The sequence below is a fragment of the Sinocyclocheilus grahami genome, unplaced genomic scaffold, assembly GCF_001515645.1.
Source record: "Sinocyclocheilus grahami isolate Dianchi unplaced genomic scaffold, SAMN03320097.WGS_v1.1 scaffold1816.1, whole genome shotgun sequence".
NCBI classification, from domain to species: domain Eukaryota; kingdom Metazoa; phylum Chordata; class Actinopteri; order Cypriniformes; family Cyprinidae; genus Sinocyclocheilus; species Sinocyclocheilus grahami.
Window position 1 is genome coordinate 74,902 of NW_015506995.1, and position 22,379 is coordinate 97,280.

The window sequence follows — 22,379 nt, forward strand, 5'->3', positions numbered from 1 at the left end:
CATTTGAAAAGGTGAGAATTTGTGGGTTTACCAATTTACAAATTGCAAGTGATCTCATTTTGAAGTTTTATAAGGGATTTGTTATACCACAAGTGAAAAGTTTTCAACTGTTGTGTCGAAGGTGATTGTGTGAATTTGAAAAGGCAGCACAAAGACTGTAAATTCTTTTTATGATTTTCATTTAATCGATTACTCAAACAAGAAATACTTATTCATAAGAAAAAAAAATCTAAAATAATAAATTCTGTTTAATTCCTTTTTGCACTTATCTATAGTGTACCTTTCTGTTGAGAGCTGTCAGGGAGTGGGGAAGTCTCAATTACTTTATTAGATCTGGGGAGGGAGGAGCATATCACACTGTACTCTCATGTATGCAATTTCACTTCGGGAAGCCACCGTGTAACATTACCATACCTGAAGCCTACCCTTGTCAATCAGTAGTGTTCCAACACAATAAGGTAAGAAACCACATACACACGTTAGTGTGTAACGAGACTAAAAAGTTTGGGGAGCGGGGCCCAAGATCCTTTCGCTGTCCAAACTTCCAGGGCAGCCGTAATCCATTTCCCCTACACAACGGGCTAAATACCCCCGTTACAAAAGTGGCGTCACGAACAGGATTGTATTAGGCACATTTAAGTAGTCACACGTCTCCAGGCCCACAAGTTGTTTGTTGTCAAGTAAGAAGATGTCTGAACTGGAGGAACTAAAAAAAGAGATGGCAGAGATGCAGAGGAGGTTTGCTGAGCAGGCAGGGGCACTTGACCAATCCAGGGCGGAGCAGAGAGAAGCCCTGTTCTTAGCAAAGGTGGTAATTGAGAGCCAGGCCTCTGCGCAAATGACCCCAGCTGCCATTTATATCCCTAGAGACCGGAAGCTCCCTGATTTCACTGGTTGCGTATCAAAACCAGGAGAGCTGAATATTGAAGAATGGGTGGCATCAATGAAGTCTGCATTTCAAGTCATGAGGGTGCCCACTGAGGACTGGGTTGAGCTGGTGAAACAGCACCTAAAAGATGAGGCCAAAGCCACAGTGAAGTTCATGATGGACGGAAAAGAGGAATCTGTTGACAACATTTTCACTGTTCTCCTTGACACTTATGGAGATAAAGTGCCCATTGGTACAAGGCTGAAAGACTTCTACGATCGTGCTCAGAATACAGGAGAAACAATACGTTCCTATGCATATGGCCTTCGGGAAAGACTTAATCGTGTTCAGCACCGAGAGCCAGCTAGAGTGGCAGATGCTGAAAAGGTTTTGAAAGAGCAACTGGTGCTAGGCCTAAAAGATGACTTCTTACGTCGAGAGATGAAGCGCAGAATTAAGGCTGAGCCAGATTTGAGTTTCGTGGAGTTGATGCAAGCGGCAATTACCTGGTCAGAAGAGGAGGAAGCACAGCCTTCTACTAATGTCAGGCCCAGTACCCGTGCCAGAGGGGTAGTAAATGCTGCTGCAGCACAGGATGCTCCCTCCACTCTGTCTTTAGAGAAGTTGCATGAAGTAATTCAGAAAATGGCTGCTCGTCAAGAGGAATTATATTAAGTCGTTCATGCAAAAGAAAGGAATGGACCATGGCAGAGCCGTCCAAAGAAACTACCATTAAAAGACAGTGAAGGCTGTTATATTTGTTATTCATGTGGTGAACCCGGACACACCAGTCGCTATTTTCCACAAGGTGGCAAGTCTGGGAGGGGACCAACTCCACCACAGTGTATAGTGGAGTCAGCAGAAGTTTCAGAGAAAGACACCTGGGAGGTGCAGTACAGAAAAGCCCAGGGCCCTCATTGATTAGATGTCACACAGCAGAATGGCTGGCTGATGAGACTGCTGAAAAACTGAAGGATAGTGCTTTTGAGGTGAAGATAGCCGGTGTCAAGACCAAGTGCCTCTTAGATACAGGGTCAGAGGTGTCCACCATCTCCGAGTCACACTTCAGACAGCATTTTGGGGAGCAAAAGCTAAAGTTGTCCTCTGCATGCTGGGTTAAACTGACAGCGGCCAATGGACTAGACATTCCTGTCTTAGGTTGCTTACAGGCTGATGTAGAATGTCTGGGAAAAGTGTTTCCTAGGAAGTGTATATTCGTTCTGACTGACACAAGTCCCGACGTCAAAGAAATGAAAGGAGTGTCTGGGATCATCGGTATGAATATACTCAATGACGTGCAGTCTCTGTTCATCTCAATGGAGGGGATGGAAAAGGTAGACAAGTATAGTCCGCGAGATGAAGCTCAAGTCCGGAGGGTACTTGCTAGAGTTGAGAAGGAAGCAGGACATCTAGGGCCTGACGGAAGGATTGGGTATGTGTCCTGACATCAAGGAAATGAAAGGAGTTTCTGGGATCATCGGTATGAATATACTCAATGACGTGCAGTCTCTGTTCATCTCAATGGAGGGGTTGGAAAAGGTAGACAAGTATAGTCCACGAGATGAAGCTCAAGTCCGGAGGGTACTCGCTAGAGTTGAGAAGGAAGCGGGACATCTAGGGCCTGACGGAAGGATTGGGTATGTTAAGATTGCTGGAAGACAAGCTGTCACTATTCCTCCCCACTCTGAGAAGGTACTTGAGGGCCGCTGTGGAGTGTCACCTAGGGTGAAGAGTAATGTGCTAGTAGAACCTGCAGCTGGCACAAGTTTGCCGAAAGGACTCTTAGTGGCTCACGTTCTTGCTAAAACAGACTGTGGAAAGGTCCCTGTGCGTGTGTTGAACTTGAGTGGAAAGACCGTTAGAATGGCACCCCGATCTAGAGTGGCTTCTGTTTTTAAGCCAAAAGAGGGGGTCACAAAGGATGTTCTTGAATTGGAGGAAGATGACGGTGTAATTAATGTCAAAGAATTAAAGGAAGACCAGGTTCAGGCTGATAAGAACTTACTCATGCAGCCAACAGTTCCAGTTGAAGTAAACTATGAAGGTCTCACACCAGTATAATGTGAAAGGCTCGTCGAGTTGTTATCAAAACACAGAGATGTCTTCTCCAGACATGACCGAGATTATGGTTACACCACAGCTGGGGTGCATGATATCCCTACTGGCGAAGCACCACCGATAAAACAGCATCATCGTAGAGTACCACCACAGATATTTCAAGAAGTCAAAAGGCATGTCCAGAACCTGGTGTCCCAGGGAACTGGGTTTGACTGCTGGGTATTTCCAGGTGGCTGTGAGTGAGAAAGCTAGGGAGAAGACGGCCGTCACCACCCCATTTGGGCTGTTTGAGTGGACCAGGATGCTGTTCGGGTTGTGCAACGCTCCGGCCACCTTTCAGCGCCTGATGGGTGTGGTGCTGGGTGACTTGGCCTTCGACATTCTTCTGGTCTATCTGGATGATGTCATTATCTTCTCCAGAGATTTTGAAGGCCACTGTGAGAGGTTAGAACTTGTCTTTAACAGGCTAAGACAATATGGTCTGAAGTTAAAGCCAAGCAAGTGCTTCCTTCTAAGGCCTGAAGTAAAGTTCTTAGGGCACCAGATCTCCGCAGAAGGCATAAAACTGGATGACGAGAAAGTTAAAGCTTTGGACACATGGCCAGTTCCCAGAAATGTGAGAGAAGTCAGGCAAGTGCTTGGTTTTATGAGCTATTACCGAAGATTTGTCCCAAGGTTCGCTCAAATTGCCAAACCACTACATGCACTGGTAAGTGGAGGAAAGAAAAGCAAGACCCCAGTAACAGTCACTTGGAGCCAAGAAAGCCAGACCGCGTTGGACGAGTTGAAATGGTGTTTAATGTCCCCACCAATTCTGGCATATCCCGACTTCAGTGAGCCCTTTAGACTTACCACTGATGGAAGTCGTCACGGACTGGGAGCGGTCCTCGGCCAGAAGCAGGCGGGGATTGAGCGTGTGGTGGAGTACACAAGCAGAGGACTAAGAGGTTCAGAGAAGAATGACAAAAACTATAGTGCATTGAAGTTGGAGCTGCTTGCATTAAAGAAATTTTAGAGAAACAGAAAAATTTAGAGAATACCTTATGTATTCAAAATTCATTGTGATTACTGACCATAACCCGTTACGGTACCTCTACTCAGCTAATATTGGCGCAGTTGAACAGCGCTGGGTAGCGCAGCTGGTGGAGTATGACTTTGAAGTATGCAAAAGTGGCGTCACGAACAGGATTGAATTAGGCACATTTAAGTAGTCACACGTCTCCAGGCCCACAAGTTGTTTGTTGTCAAGTAAGAAGATGTCTGAACTGGAGGAACTAAAAAAAGCTTCATATAATTTGCCTATTTCTGTAAGAAAACATTTGCAGAATATTGTTCTGTGCTTGAAAACTGCTGACTCTGGCTTCATACGCTTATTTAATCATTTGATATACACTAACACTAGAGCCTTTCAATAACATCACTTTGATATTAAAATGATTGGGCTTGATGTAATTTTCTGCTTAACTCCGAAGAAAGCTTTCAATAATGTATAATGTTACATTTTCCTTTTGTACAAATATATTTGATTGTTACAAATATATATTATCATCTATGATGTTGACAAACTTCTAGTTTCCTATGTTAAGATGTTACACCAGCTTTCTTGTCTCGAGGTTAGATTATTGAAATAAACGGTTATTAATATTAATTTAGCTAATTGTAATAATAATAATAATAGTTGTTGTTTTTGTTGTTGTTGTGTATGGTATTCTCTAAGTTATGGGGACCAAATGACCTCACAAGGATAGTAAAACCTGAATTTTTTTTAAATTGTGGGGATTGGCTTGTACGAGGGGAAAACATTAAAATAAACAATACTAACTAAATTATGTTTACCTGAAAGTGTAAAAATGCAAACAAGTTTTCTGTAAGGGTAAAGGTTAGTGTTAGGGTTGGGTTAGGGGATAGAAAATGGTCAGTATAAAAGTCTGGAAAGTCCCCACAGTTCACAAAAACCTAACGTGTGTGTGTGTGTGTGTGTTAATGTTACAGCGCGACTTCAAATGGTTGTGAAGTGATTGCAGAGTAAATGTATTTTTGGCGCCCTCTTCTGATCTGAACATACATCTACTCTTTGGGAGATTGGGGTTCTTTTACAACCAACCAAGTGTAGAACCAATTATCAAAAATTACCTCTACAAATTAGACTGAGCATATTGACCATATTAGCATTTATTAATAGCATCTTAGCTTCACCAATATTAACACCAAATTTGGTGTTTTTAACACCACTTTTTTCTTGAATTAAGGGTTGACATGTTTATTAATTCATCATTTAATTATCATCATTTAATGATAGAAAATGGTCAGTATAAAAGTCTGGAAAGTCCCCACAGTTCACAAAAACCTAACGTGTGTGTGTGTGTGTGTTAATGTTACAGCGCGACTTCAAATGGTTGTGAAGTGATTGCAGAGTAAATGTATTTTTGGCGCCCTCTTCTGATCTGAACATACATCTACTCTTTGGGAGATTGGGGTTCTTTTACAACCAACCAAGTGTAGAACCAATTATCAAAAATTACCTCTACAAATTAGACTGAGCATATTGACCATATTAGCATTTATTAATAGCATCTTAGCTTCACCAATATTAACACCAAATTTGGTGTTTTTAACACCACTTTTTTCTTGAATTAAGGGTTGACATGTTTATTAATTCTCATCATTTAATTAAATAGAGCAATGAAATGCACATCCACATGTGCTACATGTGTTCATACAGAGAGATGAGCACATAGTGGATGGAGAAGGAGGTGAAGGAAGACGACAGATAATCATGGGCAGTGAGTGAATGAGAGCAAAGATAGCAGTTTATTTTTAAACCATCTGCTTTGTGTTGAGGGAGACGTTATTCTACAGGATAAGAAGAACTATACATGTCCACAGAGATAATGAACCACAGTCTGCTTTGATAAAGAAGTGTACAAAGTGAAAGCGTAACATGAAGTCCAAAACCTTCATTTTCAAACTGCTATTTTGATCACATTGGCATAAAACCCCAAAATAGCATCAAGAAACCCTCTTTGTGAATGTCAGAGACAAAACTGAGTAACTGGAAACATTAGGGGGCTATGATCATTTATTATATGTATATATATATATATATATATATATATAGTAATATTTTAGTACCTAATGTGTACATGTTAGTAAATGGTAGTACCTACTGAAAGTGTACCACTCCAATTTTGTAAATTTGATCTTAGTGTATGAGTGTATGCAAATAAGGTCCAAAATGATTAAGCCAGTTCATATTCAAATAAAAGATTAAAGGCTATTTCTGTCATAAACGTTTGTCTGTACAGTATGTTGGATGTGCGTCAATACTGTTTATTCCTACGTGTGTGTAATGTTGTGTATTGGTTACCAGCACTAACAGCTGCTCAGTGGGTCTGTCTGAGCCAGTGTTACCAGTGTTACACTATTTCTGGAGTGTGTGTTGTTTAAAAGGTCAGACAGAGACAGAAGGGGGGGTTAGGGAAAAAAGGAAGAGAGCAAGAGAGACCAAGGAAATCAGAAGAAAGACAGAGGTGAAGAAGGAAGAAGACAGTATTGTCTGTCTGTCAGTTCAGTGATTACTGTAGTTAGACTGGAGATTCGTTCCGTTTGAACAGACGACTCTGGACACATGGAGGATTCAGAGAATATCGCTGTGATCAATGAAATAAAGGTAATGAGTGACCAGGTAATTGTTGCAGTGAATTATCATGTGATTCTCTTTATTTCAGTTCCTATATTTCTCTCACTATCTCACATTAACCCTCGTGTTCTGTCTGAGAGACCCCAAGGACTTTTTAACATCTCAAAAAATGTTTTGAATTTTTAAGAGAGCTAACCATCTATTGACAATAAACAAATTAACATCACACAAACAATATGAAAAATGTTATGTTACTTTTATGTGGGTACTTACAAAGGCCCGCCATATAAAATGTGAGTAAATTTTTCATGCGTAAAGATGTGACTGGTATATACACTGTAGAGATACACTCCGGTTGTTTGTTTGGTTGATTTTCATTTGTTTAAAATGTGTTACGCTGGGGTGAAACTGACCATCAACATAACAAAAATCACTAGTAATTAACCATGTATTCACACCAGTCAGATTTCTGGAATATCCTTCCTTACAAATACAAAAAAAAAAAAAAAACAGAATATGAGGCAGATGCTTTCCCACCATAATTATATTGAAATACATGCATGCTCTCTCTCTCTCTCTCTCTCTCTCTCTCTCACACACACACACACACAAAGACAGACACACATGCAGGCAAGCTGTCTTGCATTCTGAAGTTGCATTCCAAGTCGAAAAGTAGAATGCTACCCACACACTCACACACACAATCACTCGCTCTCTCTCTCTCTCTCTCTCTCTCTCTCTCTCTCTCTCTCTCTCTCTCTCACACACACACACACACACACACACACACACAAAGACAGACACACATGCAGGCAAGCTGTCTTGCATTCTGAAGTTGCATTCCAAGTCGAAAACTTATAATAATGACAATATTATGTAATTATTATCAAGAGTGCTATAAGATTGATAATTTTGCTGGTTTAATTTACATGTGGTAATTCGATATGAGAACACATTTACTAATGCTCACCCTCCCACCTGCTCATTTAGTGGAATGCTACAGCTCTTTTTTAACAACTGGTGAGTCATGACCTCATGTGACACCTGGGACAGCTCCTCTAAACACACACACTCACTCACTCATGTTACCTTACACTCTAAAAAAAATGGTGCTATATAGCACTAAAAGCGGTTCTTTGGCTCGTAATCATAGGGGAACCACTTTTAGTGCTATTTAGCACCTATTTTTACAGGTGCTATATAGCACCTTTGTCAAATGGTGCTATGTAGAACCATAGGAGGTGCCATATAGCACTTTGTCGAATGGTGCCATATAGCACTTTTTCTCAAAAATGGTGTTCAACAGTAGTTCTTTGGCTTTTAATCAAACAAAACTGGTGCTAAATAGCACTAAAAGTGGTTATTTGGCTCATAAGCATAGGGGAACCTCTTTTGGTGCTATAAAGCACCGATCTTTAAAGGTGATATACAGCACCTTTGTCAAATGGTGCTATGTAGAACCATAAGAGGTGCCATATAGCACCAGCAGTGGTTCTTTGGCTCGTAATCATAGGGGAACCTCTTTTGGTGCTATATGGCACCTATTCATAAAGCAGCTTTATAGCATTTTGTCAAATTAGAGGTGCCATATATATATATATATATTATTATTTTTTTTTGAGCTAGTAGGGCCCATTATCATGCCAGATACTACTATAGATGAGTCAATATGCTTCTAAATGACACTTTTACTTAAAAGGTGAATGATAATTAATAATTTCTTACCAAATTGTGGCTTTAAAGATTCAAAATCCTGTATTAAATGCTTACTGAGAAACAAAATACATTACACTTTCAAAACCTTTTAATTTATTTCTTTCAGCAGCAAATAAAAACCAGTGCTGACAAGTCAGGGAATATGCATATACAACACAATATACTCCCCTTTTATACACATACAAAATAATGCAACAAGCTTGAATTATGTAAATTTTTGAAGACAAGAGTCCTGGGGGTTTTTTTCTGTTTTTTTTACATTCTTTACTTTATTTGGAAAATCTAGACTTTTTAACATTAGATTAATGAGTGAGTGAAATTGCACAATTGCTTTTAATACAACCACTTGCAAACTGTTATGCTTTGAAGTCTTTTAGGTCAAGTTAATTTTATTTTCTATAGTGCCAGATCACAACAGAAGTCATTTAAGGATTCCTTTCCTATAGAACAGGTCTATACCTCGTTCTTTTATTAAAAAAACTAAATAGCCCTATGTTATTTATCTTATTTACATGACGGCATATCATTTCTGTCTCTACATGGTCGTGCGTTTACAATTCTCCTCTGCTCTCTCTATCGCGCACTATCCCGATGTGCGCACATAGAGATACACACACACAGTACGGCAGTTCGACACGACAGTTCTCCACACTCGGTTTGGCATGCACTTGCACCGCAGTTCATCTTATATCTGATGATGCATATGCATATAATATAAATTTGTTGAAAATAAATAAAACAGACAGACAGACAGAGGCTAATGTATGTTTCTGTGAATACATGGATACGCATTCTGGCTTCCCCTAAACTTTGTTCACTTTGAGTGCCGTATGCTCTATATGGCCAGTCATTTACACCATCATCAACCGGGTGCTGATAGCGCGCGATTGCAGATAAGACAGATGAGAGCACATATTGCTATCTGTGTTTTAACTAAACTCATTTAAGCCTTGCCAATTTTAATACTCCAGCGAAAGAGAACTCGTGTGCGTGCTCTAAGAAGATTTGTGCACTCATCCGAAGCACGCACACGGAAGCGCGTGTACAGCGCGCAAATATTGAGTTCTCTTTCGAGTCTTGCGTTTGAACTGACAAATTCACACAAGAATTGTCAACATACCTGTCTTGGCGATTATTCTAACAAACAGTAGGTTATGTCTTAAGTGAATTCAAACACTCGAAAAAGAATGCATGTGTTCAGTATCAGTGTACTGAAATCTCTCATTGCTCTTGACTGAATAGCTTTTGTAACTTAATAATGATTAATCTTTATTAAATTTATACAGTGAAGATTATATGCAATGTTGTTTTACATTTGATTAACTACTTTCAGTTTCCGTACCTGAAAACTACTGTTAGATACATGAAAAACCTGAAAAGCAGCTTAATTGATGTACTGTATCTTTGCTCTACTGTATTTATTTGTGCTGTTGCTTGTAGTTTGATTATTTGTTCTTATTTTCTTTATTTTCATTTGACAGTAGTCCTTTAACACTTTTCACTGAACATGTACTGAACCGTACTGAAACCGGGACCCCCCGCAAAAAAAACAACAACTGCGGTTTTGAAAATACCTGTGTTCGTGTGGAGAAGGCCTCAGTCTACTGGTGACAGAAATGTGGAGTATTCACGAGAAGCATTATCAGTACTTTCGCATGTCTGCCCTCATTTTCGACGATTTATTGTGTCGTATTGCTCCCTACATAAAAGTTACAAAAACTCACCGAAATCCTGTAGGCACAGCGGAAAGGATAGCCGTGACTTTCCGCTTTTTAGCAATTGTCGCTGTAGCTTGCACACGTTTTTCTTCGACTACTGTGTGAATCGACACCCCCAGGGCATGATTGTCATCTTGTGGATAAACTAATAACTGCAAAAAAATGTAATGCGCATGTGCGACCTGCGCATAAAGTACGCGCAGTTACAAAAATATGGAAACTTGCATATGCCTAAAAAGGTAAGTATACTTTGGGCTTAAGACATACATGCAGGAAGGAAGACAGGTATGATCTCAGGCAGATAGGTAGGGTGTCAGTCAGTAGTAGGCTGAAAATCTAAAGCAGTGCAGATGTAAATATAGCTGCAGGCAGCAATTAAAGGGCCATGCACAACAGAAGAAAACAAGGAAGCTAGCAGCAGATTAACAATGTCATAATGGACTATGGTAGCAACTGAGACAAAGAAACTGCATGTTAATTTAATCAGAGCAACAGTACTGTAGTTAGAGCCAATTGCATGTTTTGTTAAATTATAGCGCCACACCTAATTACCTTTTTTCAGTCTGCCATCTTCACTTGTCCTTCAGGGGACTCTGGTGTGGTCTCTCAGATGCCTGTGAGTGCTATCGTTTTGTCCAAAGGGGAATTGTTGTAGCTGGTCATTAAACTGTTGCAGTGTTACCAGTCTTTCACGGGTAAGCTTTAGCAACACTAATTTCAGAACCTGTGGGATGACCCCTTGAAGAATATCTTGCATTAAGTCAGGCGGGAAGGATTCAGTAACCTCAAAATGAGGCAGTTTATCAAAAGGGCAGCATCCAGTAACACCATACAAGGATTTACCATCTAACACTTGTAAATGTCTAAGGTGTGTGTCAGGAGTCCGGAGAATACACTCACTTTCCTCAGTTTTGTTACCAATGTCACGGTGGTGGCACAGACAGAAACGACAGATCCGTCCTTGACTAAAGCAAGTATTGAAGCCGGCCAAGGAATGGGCTGATAAATTGTCAGCACAAATGGAAATCACAGAGCCTTTGAAAATGCAGGACTGGTCTTCAATGTCAACTGATACACCGCGGCACTGAAGTTCACAAAGGTCACGAAGAAGAGGATTCAAAATTTGCTCATAACCATACTTCTGAAGCAATCGGTTTCTGACAAGTACAGCCACATGTATATTTTGAAGACTGGAACGATACTTCAGTGGAATATTTCCAAGAACAAAGTAGACACTTGAAATTTTGTGGATCTGCTTTTTGGATCCTAAACAATTAACAATTTCAAATTCATCAGTATATAACTGGAGCCTCAGCTGTGTCTCAGAGCCATCAAAAAAGGCATGCTGCTGAAAAATTAATCCATCTGTGAAGTCTTTAAGTGTTTCTCCATCAAAAACTGTGTCTTCCACAACATGATGAAAAACATCATCTTTTTTCAGAATATTTTTTAAAACTTCCAAAATGGGAATGTACTGGAAAGTCTCTTTTCTTCCTGTTGAGTCATATCCAAGTAAATACTCGACAGGTTCAATTAACCCAAACTCTCTAATACAGTACCTCTCAAACTGATAGTCTGACACAATAACATCAAAACACTTCCCAAAAAGGTTGTCTTCAACCAAGGACTTCAATTTTAAATGATTGTCAATCTTGATATTTGCTTCTTCAAGACAGAACTGTAGAAGGTCCCTAGACTGCTCATTAAAAAGTTCAATCAGTATTTTCACTTCACGAGTAATAGTATGCCGAACAGTTTTGGGGAGGATGTGCTTTTCTTGAAGTTTTAAACAAAACAATGCAAAATGTCTCTCAATTAGTGTTCTGAACCCACATATTTTTTCAGAAAAAGTGATAATTGGTTCTTCAGAATCAAAAGTCTCCTCCAAATCATTAAAAGTAGTTAAGGTGCCTGGAGCCTCCTGATTGTTCTCAGAACAGATCGTTTCTCAAGACTTTATGATTCCGAAAAACATGGACACGTACAGGGCTCGACAGTGTGACCATTTCAGTCGCATTTGCAGTAAGTTGTACAGGTTTTATGGCAGTGGTGCTATATAGCACCTTAACCACTCCAAAGAACCGCTGAAGAACCTTTTTTTTTAGAGTGTATATCAAACTGAGAACATTTGGCAGGGATGAGATGTAATGCGTCACAAGGGGCAAAAAAAAGAATATCTTGACGAAAAACTGATTTGACTGATTGATAGATAAGACAGTATATACTTCCTGATATAACAGATCTTCAGAAGAGGGTGGAAAAAATAAATACCAATTTAATTACAGGCTACTAATTTAGAATCTTTCTGTTTATGCTTCTGTAGCATTGTTAGCAACATAAACAGTAGCCTGTGATTATTATCAGTTAGCAATATGCTGATTAATTGACTAACTGCATTCTAAACTAGAGGCTAACTAGTTAATACTATAGTTCTGTTCCAAATTACACAACTATACCTGGTCCCACTTTATATTAAGTGGCCTTAGCTACTCTGTACTTACACATTTAAATTAATAATTTGGTACAATGTACTTATTGTGCACATACATGTTTTACATTGTGCTATATCTTTAAAATACCTGCATATAATTACATCTGTAATTAATTTCTGTAATTACATTTATAATTACACTGTTGACCCATCCCTTACACCTTACCCACCCTTAAACCTACCCATACCACCAAACCTGTCCCTAACCTTACCCGTATCCCACCTCAATATAGCAGCAAAAGTGTTTTGCAATACAATATGAACACAATAAGTACACTGTACTTATCTTTTATGTAAGTACATAGTAGTTAAGGCCACCTAATATATATAGTGGGACCCTATACCTTATAAACTACAATATGATCCATCTAGTATATCAATTTTATAAGGTTATTTTGTCCTCCAGTATCGGCGTCTGATAGCCCCTCTCATTTCACGTAAATAAAGCTGCGACATACAAGTGCATGGCATGTCCGACATTCCAGGCTTTGTTAATTAAGTGCATCATCTGGGTCCCTGAAGTGTACTTTTTTTTTGAATTTTCAGTGTGAACACACTACTACAAACAGTGCTTTATGTTTATAACCACTTACAAACCGCTTACAAACTAATAAAAACAGAATAATGTTTAATTAAACTTTTGTCATATTTAATATATATATATATATATATAAAACTGGCTGGTGCACACACTGTAGAGATACACTGTGAGTTGTAATTTTGTGCTTTGGTATAATTTTTTGTTTGGACTGGGCCCTTCACAGGATGCCGAACATGTGAAGTCCCCAGAGACAAAATGTGTTGCAGAGTCAGAGCCAGGAGGTGGGACTGACACTACAGAGGGAGGAGCTAATGAGAAAAACAAAGAAAACCATGAGAACACAAAAGCTGAAGCCAGTGACAGTGAGGCATGTGAGCGAGAGGACGGAGTCACAGAGAATGCCAACATCGTGGAAGAGAAAGAAGAACAAGAGAAGGATATCAAAGAACATAAACTTGGAGAACAAGAAAAAGAGACAGGGATAAATGAAAACAAAGAATGTGAGATAGAAGAAGAAAAGAAGAGTAACACCGACCCTCACAGGAAAGAGAATGATTCCTGCAACAAAGAGGGACAACTTGAGGTAAAGCACAAAGAAGAGGACAAGAGAACAAAAGAAACTGAAGGCAAAACTAAAAATAAAGAAGATGAAAGAGAAACAAAAGAGAAAAAAGAGACTAAAGATATCAAGAACAAACCAGAAAATCTGGGAAGAAAAAGTGGAAAAGCTCCATCCTCTGCTCTCAGAGCCCCCACCAAGTCATCTGCTCGACCCTCGGCCAGAAGAGATGCCATGGCCAAGTTTCAGAAGGACCAGTAAGTCATCTCACTAACACAATATCTTTCTTTATTATTATCATCAACCTCATAATCATATGGATCACTGTCACAATACCATATGCTTTGAAGTTCTGATCACCCACACATTTGTTATATTCTCTAATGTAAAAAAAAACTGACATCTTCAGCAATGAATTCTGCTTATTAAATAGGTCCATTTGTTCAGTAGTATCTCTCTGCCATTGCTGTTGGATTTGCAGTCTGCTATGTCTTTAGTGTGAATAGCATATGTTGGTTTGTTGTAGGACTCCAGGTGTCAGAGATTTTAAAGTCCAACGGACATCTATAGGTATGGCTGGTGGAGCATCGATTAAACAGAAAATTCTGCAGTGGTGCAGGAACAAAACACAGAAGTATGAGGTAAACGGAAGTTAAAACTTCCTAAGAAACACACATGTTGTATACACTCACTCTTAAAAACAGGTTATAATCAGAATGTTACATGAACTAAGTACTCAAGATCCCTATCCCTTTAGTCAGGGTGGATGCCATATTGAATTTCACACAGGTATTTTTAAGTATTTTTGAGAGTATGTGCTCACCAACAAAACTACATTTGTTAGTATGAGCAAAACACATTAGGCTAGTATGACCTATAGTGGAAGTTTTCCTGTGAGATCTAGTTATTTTTGTAATATTTTGTAACTCAAAGGGTGTCAACATAGAAAACTTCTCTTCTTCCTGGAGTGATGGCCTGGCTTTCTGTGCACTCGTTCATCGCTTCTTTCCCTCTGCTTTTGACTTCTCGTCCCTCAAAGCAAGTGAACGGGAGAAGAATTTCACTCTGGCCTTCAGTACAGCAGAGTATGTTGACATTTGAATGTGTGTGTAAATATGTAAATATGTGAGCAGTATTACATTACGGCAAAAAGATGTGGTGTGTGAAGAAGAGTATTTTTGTGCATTTTGGTTTCATACATAGCTGTCAAACATCTGAGAGTCTGCAGTTAATATAAAACAAACTTTTTTTCAATTCCAGATCTCTTGCTGACTGCTGCCCCCTTTTGGAAGTGTCTGACATGTTACTAATGGGCAACAACCCAGATCCTCTGTGTGTTTTTACCTATGTACAGGCTCTCTGTCATCACCTCTCAAAGACAGAGAAAGAGAGGAGGGAAAAAGAGAGCATGGAGAAGGACAAAAACAAAGAAGAAGATCAAGGGGTTTCTGAAGGTAATGAAGATGGAGAGAGGGATGAGATTAAACAAAATGAGGAGACAGAGGAAAATGAATCAGCTTCTGACAGAAAGACAGAACAAGAGACAGATCAGAATGAAAATGTAATGAACGCTTTGATGAAAAATTCAGGTGCTTTGAATGAAAAATAGAAAAACTACATAAATCAAAGAAAAAGGAAAGGGGAGAGTCAGAATAATTTTGTTGTCATAATCTGCTTTTTTGAAGGTATGGATAGTGATTTTTGTGTCTAATGTGGATGATGAATGTGTTATTCTTTGTTGAGTTGTTTGGGATTGTATAGGTATTTCAGATGTTCATTTCCTCCAATGCTTGAACATGTGACTTTTATTATATTTTCAGGCCTATACATTTTTAAGTTACATTTTGGTTTGACTACTGACTTCAAATTCACATCTTACATTGTCCTCTGACTCATTAAAAGCTGTACAATGTTTCATGGCAAAAAAATATATATAACCTCGAAACATTAGCTCTGAGCCTATTCACTCTAAACACTAGCAAAGCTGTGTTAGCAAAGCTCTTTTGTTGAACTAAAATTTAGAAAGTGATGCCAGATGTCTCCACAGTATTTGCATTATTTATTATTCACGGCATTGTCACATTCTGTGTTACTATCACCTAAATAAACAGTTATTTTGCTTTTTAATCAAATTTTATGTTTAAGGGTGATTCTTCAATTAGGAGAACTTTTGAAGTGTAAGTATAAAGATTTAATTCAATTCTCTATTAAAGTGTGGTTCATAATAGATTCCATTTCTTTTTATTTCTTTGTTTTAATGCATAAAAGGGTAAAATATGCAACAATTTGTGCATTTTAGGTTTGTCCCTCAGCCAGATTTTTTAAGCTTTCTCTCTATAAAAATGTATCACATTTATTTAATAATACAGTTACTATAGATTATATAATATAGTTTATTATAGTCGAATGAAACAATGTAAATAAATTTTCATGTTGCTCTAAACCTATGTTTTTTCTATTATCAAAATGGAAGTTATCTCATTATTTCATTTTTACATATTTAAAATTGTCATTACTATCACATGTCAAGATAAGGAGGAGCTTAGATACTTGGGCTATCCGTTTTCAAATACATTTTCAAATAAGATTACCTCATTCTGAATTGGAAATAGAAGGTCCACTCAAGTACTTTACATTATGGGGTACACTATGTCCTCAACACATTTTACATTTCTATACACATTTCACAGTTCACGTGCTGCGTACTTCATGCTGCGATAAGTATGGCAGTATCGATCTGAACACAGCCCTAGTGTTGTTTACATCAGTGGATGTCAACTCTGGTCCTGGGGACCCATTGCTCTGCACATTTTGTATGTCTCTCTTATCTAGATGGAGCTTCATGGAGCTCTCTCCTAATGTGCTAATGATCTGAATAAGGTGCATTAAATAAGGATGTCATAAAAATGGACCCACTGCTCTGAACATTTTTTTTTTTTTTTTTACAGCAGTGTTGCATAACTCAACTTATAACAAGTAAAAAGATACCATTTGATATATCACAGTCAAATGGTTACAAAAACAAAACGTAAACTGATTCCAAAAGACTGAAAGTGTGTAATTAATCCAATCAACCACAATAACCCTAAAGAACAGAGAACATCGCTCTCTCACTCCTGTTTAATTTATTTAGGGCACAGAGTGACTTCCAAAATAGAAGTCACGCTGACTGAATTCTGTCAGCAGTTTTTGTTTTGATGGCTTTAGAACATGAAACCCATGAGGGGCATCTGCTCTATGCTGAAACTATAAATCACCTCACTGTAACTACGCCTTGAAGTTTGTGCTGGTTAGCGCTAGTGAAAGGGAGGTAAAGAAAAAAGAGAGGAAAATGATTATGCAAGGTGCACATGCTATTTCAACACAGATGAATTTAAGGCGGTTGACACAGTGAAGTAAATGACTCAGTGTCACTGTTTCTGACACCCTCTTCGTCCAAATGTTCCAGTCACTTGGTGCTATATATAAACATAGGAATCTTATCCCTACATCGTTTGCACTCTCTCAGTATATCTCTCTCAGAGTATTCTATTTCCCTGAGTGCGGCTGGTATGAAACTGGTGTGGTGATCTTATGAGGTCCCGACAGACACCAACTCTGTCCGTGCATGCAAACACCCACAGAGAGAGTTAAGAGTCAGAAAAAGAGAGAAATAAGAGCGCATGAGGAAATCGATAAATCTGTCTTTAGGGTATTAGTTCTGGAGTATTCACTGCAAACTGTGTTTCATCTGTCAAGATCTGACTGAGAAGACCACAGATCGCCTTAAGACGCACAGGATCATTCATTACTCCTTTACTCTACCTTTGTTGGATGCTCCATAGTATTTAATCATTGTTCGTTTTGATTTCCTGGGTGGATCAACCATCAATATATAACCATCAACCATGGATTCCACTGATTCAGAGCCTTTCAATTACATGGATTCAGACAGCCTCGCTTCGCCCATTCCACCATCATCGACATCCCGCAAGACCACCCATTACCGTGACCATGGTGGCCTCACTTATGGTGTGGGAGTTGTGTGGACACATCTTCGTCCCTTCATTCCCTTCTTTCTGGTCTCCAGCCTAGTAGTGGCACTGGTCTACCTGCTGCAAACCATTGTGTATGGAGGGCCCTTCACCGACCCACTGTTCTTCAGCAAATTTGAGAAACGCTGGCCCCCACCCGGCCAGCAGCCAACAGCCACAGAGTCAGCACATGGATTATCTGGTATCCTTTAATGCAGAGAACCCTGTAATGAGGGGGGACTGTATGCTGGAGGCCCACCAATTCAAATGTTATTCTGGACCCCATGAATCAAAGTGACTGAGGATATGAATAAAGATTAATCAGATTAAAGTTGTGAAAGAGTAAATCAGGATTTTGTTGTCCCTTACTTTGGAATCTGGGGGAAAAATATATGCAAAGGATCAAGAAGCTCCAATAGCCAAGAACTGATGATGTCATCCCTATGATACTGGATTCAGATTTTTAAACGTTTCGTTTCAACTTTTGGTTGAAAGTCACCTCAACTACTTTAACTAAATATTCACCTTTCATATTTTGATGTTTTCTTGTTACTTTGTTATTTCAGATGGCTGTTCTAACTTACTATCTCAAAAGAAAGTGAGTTTAAAAACAATTTCTAAAAAGAACTGGCCCATTTAATATATGCTCTGTGTGCATGATAATGATATGTGGTGTTAAATACGTATTTGGCAGGCATGGTTTATGTTCCAGTCAAGTCCAAATAGTTTGATGTTGAAGATCCAGTTAACCAACCTACTGACACTATGAAGTCCACATAATGTGAGATGTGATTATATGTTCAGATTTAACCTTCACTGCCAGTTGCAGCTGGAATGGAATGGAATTTCTATACAAATTTCAAATTAGTAGGATCATAATTAGAGATACAAGACTCTAAGCAATTAAAGAAGTACACTTATGTCAAGTAAATTTATTTCAAGTAAAAATACATTCAAAATCTATTTTACAGCGTATTTGTGAACCACTGGTAACTGATAAAATTGTAAGCCAAAAGTTGTGCTTTGTTATATACTTGTATGTATCTTATTTTATGTTCCTGTATGTGGTTTTAATAATGGTGCTTCAACCGTCCTCTAGGTGTCACTTTTCTCTTACTGTGAAACAGGTGAATTCTGGTAAATTGGGAAACTTTTTGGATTTGAGATGACTGGGAAAAATGTCGCAATTATCTTGAATTCACGTCTATTGTTTTTAAGTTTCTGTTTCTTACACAATCTAATCTGAATTGTATGTTTTTTTATTAGATGGACCTGCGTTTAGCTGTCACAGACTGTAAATGTCTAAACTGAATTAAAATGGAATGTACTGAATTATACTTTCTTTACGAGCTACTTTTAAGTTGAACTTTTAATAGGCTTGTTATAGGCAAAATTTACATTATTTATATGTTCATAGTCTGTTAAAAGAGTTCAATATGTCTCGATATTCCTGAGTGGCACATGGCACCATAATTACGCACATTCTTTTAGGCTTATAGAGAGATTTTGGTTAAAATCCAAAATGTTGCAAACATCCAAAAATCCAATACCAAATACAGCCAAACAGTTGCAAAAGACAACAAAATTAACGGATAAATTAACCGACAATATGATCAGGAATTTTAGCTACGACCTGGAAGGGCTTCATTTTGCGATAATGACCGACGACTGTACATTTTCATGCAAACTACACATGTGTTTGACTGAGGACTTATCCTTCTATTATTTTCATAGCAGGATCATTTGCCTACCATATCTCTTACTCGTAAAACCGTCAAACAAACGTGCACATCGATAGATGCATAATTTTACTTTTGCGGATGACAAGTTAGCAAGCACATTTTTGAATAGTGAGGACATTTTGTCCCATGTTTAATTTTTTTTTCTGTTCCCGTTTTACATAAGCATTCATCGATTACATCAACACACATTTACTTAATTGTCTAAGGGGACATAGACTTCTATTGTTTTATAACTAGTTCTAATATAACATAACAAATTACTTAACAATTTAAAGTTTATGTTTAGACACAGCTATGTGTCTGCACAAAAAAAGGACAATGTAAAATGTATTTGTAAAATCATTTTTATTTCATAAATCAGCAGAATTATAGTAAGCTATTGGGTGTTAAATTTGTATTATTCATTACATGAGTAATTGTGTGTGGCTTATTTCATACTCTTCATAATGATTCTGTGCATTACTTTATAATGAATACATATTTTAAAGATTTGTGAACTGCAACAGAATTTGTAATTAGTGCATAATTTTAGGAGTTCAAAGGTGCTGAACTAAAGCCAAAACTTTTACCCAGAGCTAGAGTTTTTCTTGCTTATAAGAATATATTGTGAAAATACTGTAAAACATGGATATTTAAATTTCTCTTGTTGAGGTAGCTACTAAAATTAAAACATTATTAAACAGTAAATGAAATAATTAGTAATGGCAGGGCTTCATAAATGTTAATGCTTACCGAAAAATGTACCAAAACACACATACGTGTAATGTGATTACACAAAAAATGTGAACCATTATAAGCACTATGTCATTACAAGGCTCTGCAATTACCATTTAGCCTATAGTGCTCCTTTGTTTGGAGACGTGCACACAGATGCCGAGCACACGAAACAGGATTACACTGACAACCATAATGCCATTAACACTGTGAACTGGGTCATTCTTCTTTTGCAGTATTTTTTTTTACTTTGTATTATAACTAACTAACTAACTAAATAAATAAATAAATTAATTAATTAATTAATAACGAAATAAACAAAATTAATTTCCAATTAGAGGGAGTAGCAGACTTTCTAAATATTTTCTGGGTAACTCAGACACGTAAGGCTATAACCCAAAATCCATGATACATGGCACACCTTTGGAGGTGCTGAAGGACAAATCTTACAGTACTTTAATGTAGGCTACAGTCTTTACGTTAGAAATGCTCTTACATGACAATGAAACTGACACAATCTATAATGCCTACAGTATCACATTCAGCATTACATTTGTGTGTGTGTGTGTGTGTGTGTGTGTGTACTACATTAACATACGCGATTAGAAAATGTGCTATAGTGGCACAAAATAGACAAAATCTCCAAATAGAGAGACTACGCGTTAATGCTAAACGAATTTTTCGAAGACTCGGATAAAAAAGGACGTAATCACAAAGTAAAGAAGTCTCTTTAGCATCATGAGGCAAAACATTTTCATCGTTGCCCACAACGATGTCCAGATCTGGTAATAATGAAGTCCGTATTGAAGTTGATGGTTTGCAATAATTAAATTTTCCTAAACTAAAAACGCACAAATGTTGTGCATATGGCTCCCCAGACAGCAACATAGTGTTGGCCCAGATGCGGCCCACATCTGGCCCTCGTGAAATCCATGCGGGCCAGATGTGAGCCGAATCTGGGCCGACACTTGTTGCTGTCTGGGCGCGGTAGCCCGTCATAGCTATTGCTAGCAGGTCATGTTAAACCCACAAACACAAAAGACACCCTAATGACTGTGCAGCCCCTGTTGTAATAGTTTCATTTCATTGTCCAACTTTTTCTTTGTTGCTGTTGCCTTTCTGCTCAGTACTGTACTTACACTAATGGAGCATGTTCAGATCCACATGAGGAAAGAAAAAGGCAAAAAAGAAAAAGTCTCTTTTGTTAGGCCCTATTTTTATTCATAATTTGTGAAATGGATTAATTGTTTTATTAGTATATATCCCTAATTAATATATACTTTAGCCTACAGTACATTTATTGTGCAGTCAGTAGTAGTGAAATGCACTAATGTTAGCCTATTGTATTAAGACTTTTCCTGAGACCTGAGGTGCAATAGGGATCATTTTAACCTACGTTTGACGTTGTATATGTAGCCTAGTGGTCTGAGAATATAACGTGATATACTGTACGTAAGTTGAGAAACATACAATAAAGCAGCTGCATAAATCAAAATGGCGATAGGCCTACATTTTAATTAAACGATACTCACCCATTGTGCATGTTGTACAATATGAAATACAGTAAGACGCATTTCCAGGGCATGTCTATAGCCAGGGCCGGATTTACCTCTTTTCGTGACATAGGCAAAACACATTTTTGGGCCCCCCTTCCCGGGGCCGATTTAACCATTGGGCTAGGTGGGGCTGAAGCCCCGGGGCCCGAGCAAGGAGGGGGGCCGTGATTGGCTGTGGAGAAGATTGACTGGAGCGCCGATCGCCAAAGCCACCACGCCCCCCACTTATTTAGTTGAGCTTTCCCGTAAATTCCATGCATTACCATTTGAGATTGAAACGTAAAGTTTGAATTTGGTTTACCAATCAAATGCATTTATTCTATATTTGACTTTTGAACGATATGCGCGTGTATCTATCAGGTGATTGCTGCCCAGTATGTCTGCATTCACCTCTCTTCACTTTGTTCTGGAGTAATCTGGAAATGGTCGCGCAAAGAACAACATTCCAATAAGTAAAAATGTCAGCAATTCTAAAAGAGAGAGGGGCTCAAAAAACGAAAAACTTCAAATACAAACAACATAAAAATATGATTTAGTAAATTCCCCAGCTATCAGGTTATTTTACTAAAGCTGACGATGGAGTGGAAGTTGCTGGAACACCAAGTGAACCGGGCACATGGAGCAGATAAAAAACAGTGTCATCGTCCACACAGATTTTAGGTTAGTTTGATTATTAACTGGATTTATATTGTTTTTGTGTTTGAACAAACTATATTCATTTAAGGGTTGGGAGATAATCCGGTAAAAATATATCAATCGTTGA

General features: G+C 38.3%; 2 protein-coding genes across 3 annotated transcripts in view; both read left to right on the forward strand.

Annotated features, from left to right (window-relative positions):
* LOC107572820 (uncharacterized) overlaps window positions 1-2,279 on the forward strand; it is a 6,164-nt gene extending 3,885 nt beyond the window's left edge. The window contains exon 3 of the mRNA XM_016259254.1: window positions 12-2,279. Within this exon, the coding sequence (XP_016114740.1) occupies window positions 689-1,543 (855 nt within the window). The 5' untranslated portion in view covers window positions 12-688 and the 3' untranslated portion in view covers window positions 1,544-2,279. The remainder of the gene's footprint in view (window positions 1-11) is intronic.
* A 4,041-nt stretch (window positions 2,280-6,320) lies between these two features.
* smtnl1 (smoothelin-like 1) lies at window positions 6,321-15,713 on the forward strand. 2 transcript variants are annotated; one of them, XM_016259255.1, is made up of 5 exons: window positions 6,321-6,611; window positions 13,256-13,848; window positions 14,118-14,232; window positions 14,525-14,676; window positions 14,852-15,713. In XM_016259255.1, the coding sequence occupies exons 1-5, from the start codon at window positions 6,555-6,557 to the stop codon at window positions 15,198-15,200; spliced, it is 1,266 nt and encodes a 421-aa protein (XP_016114741.1). In that variant the 5' UTR covers window positions 6,321-6,554; the 3' UTR covers window positions 15,201-15,713. The 2 variants fall into 2 exon arrangements, with proteins under 2 accessions (XP_016114741.1, XP_016114742.1); XM_016259256.1 differs by having other exon boundaries at window positions 6,324-6,596.
* Window positions 15,714-22,379: the final 6,666 nt, after the last annotated feature.

Bases quoted from the DNA above. Each gene is read 5' to 3' on its own strand.
- smtnl1 (XM_016259255.1), top strand. From the start codon at position 6,555: ATGGAGGATTCAGAGAATATCGCTGTGATCAATGAAATAAAGGTAATG. The intron at 13,849-14,117 runs GTAAGTCATCTC...GGTTTGTTGTAG, and splicing joins GCCAAGTTTCAGAAGGACCA to GACTCCAGGTGTCAGAGATT. The intron at 14,677-14,851 runs GTATGTTGACAT...TTTCAATTCCAG, and splicing joins CTGGCCTTCAGTACAGCAGA to ATCTCTTGCTGACTGCTGCC.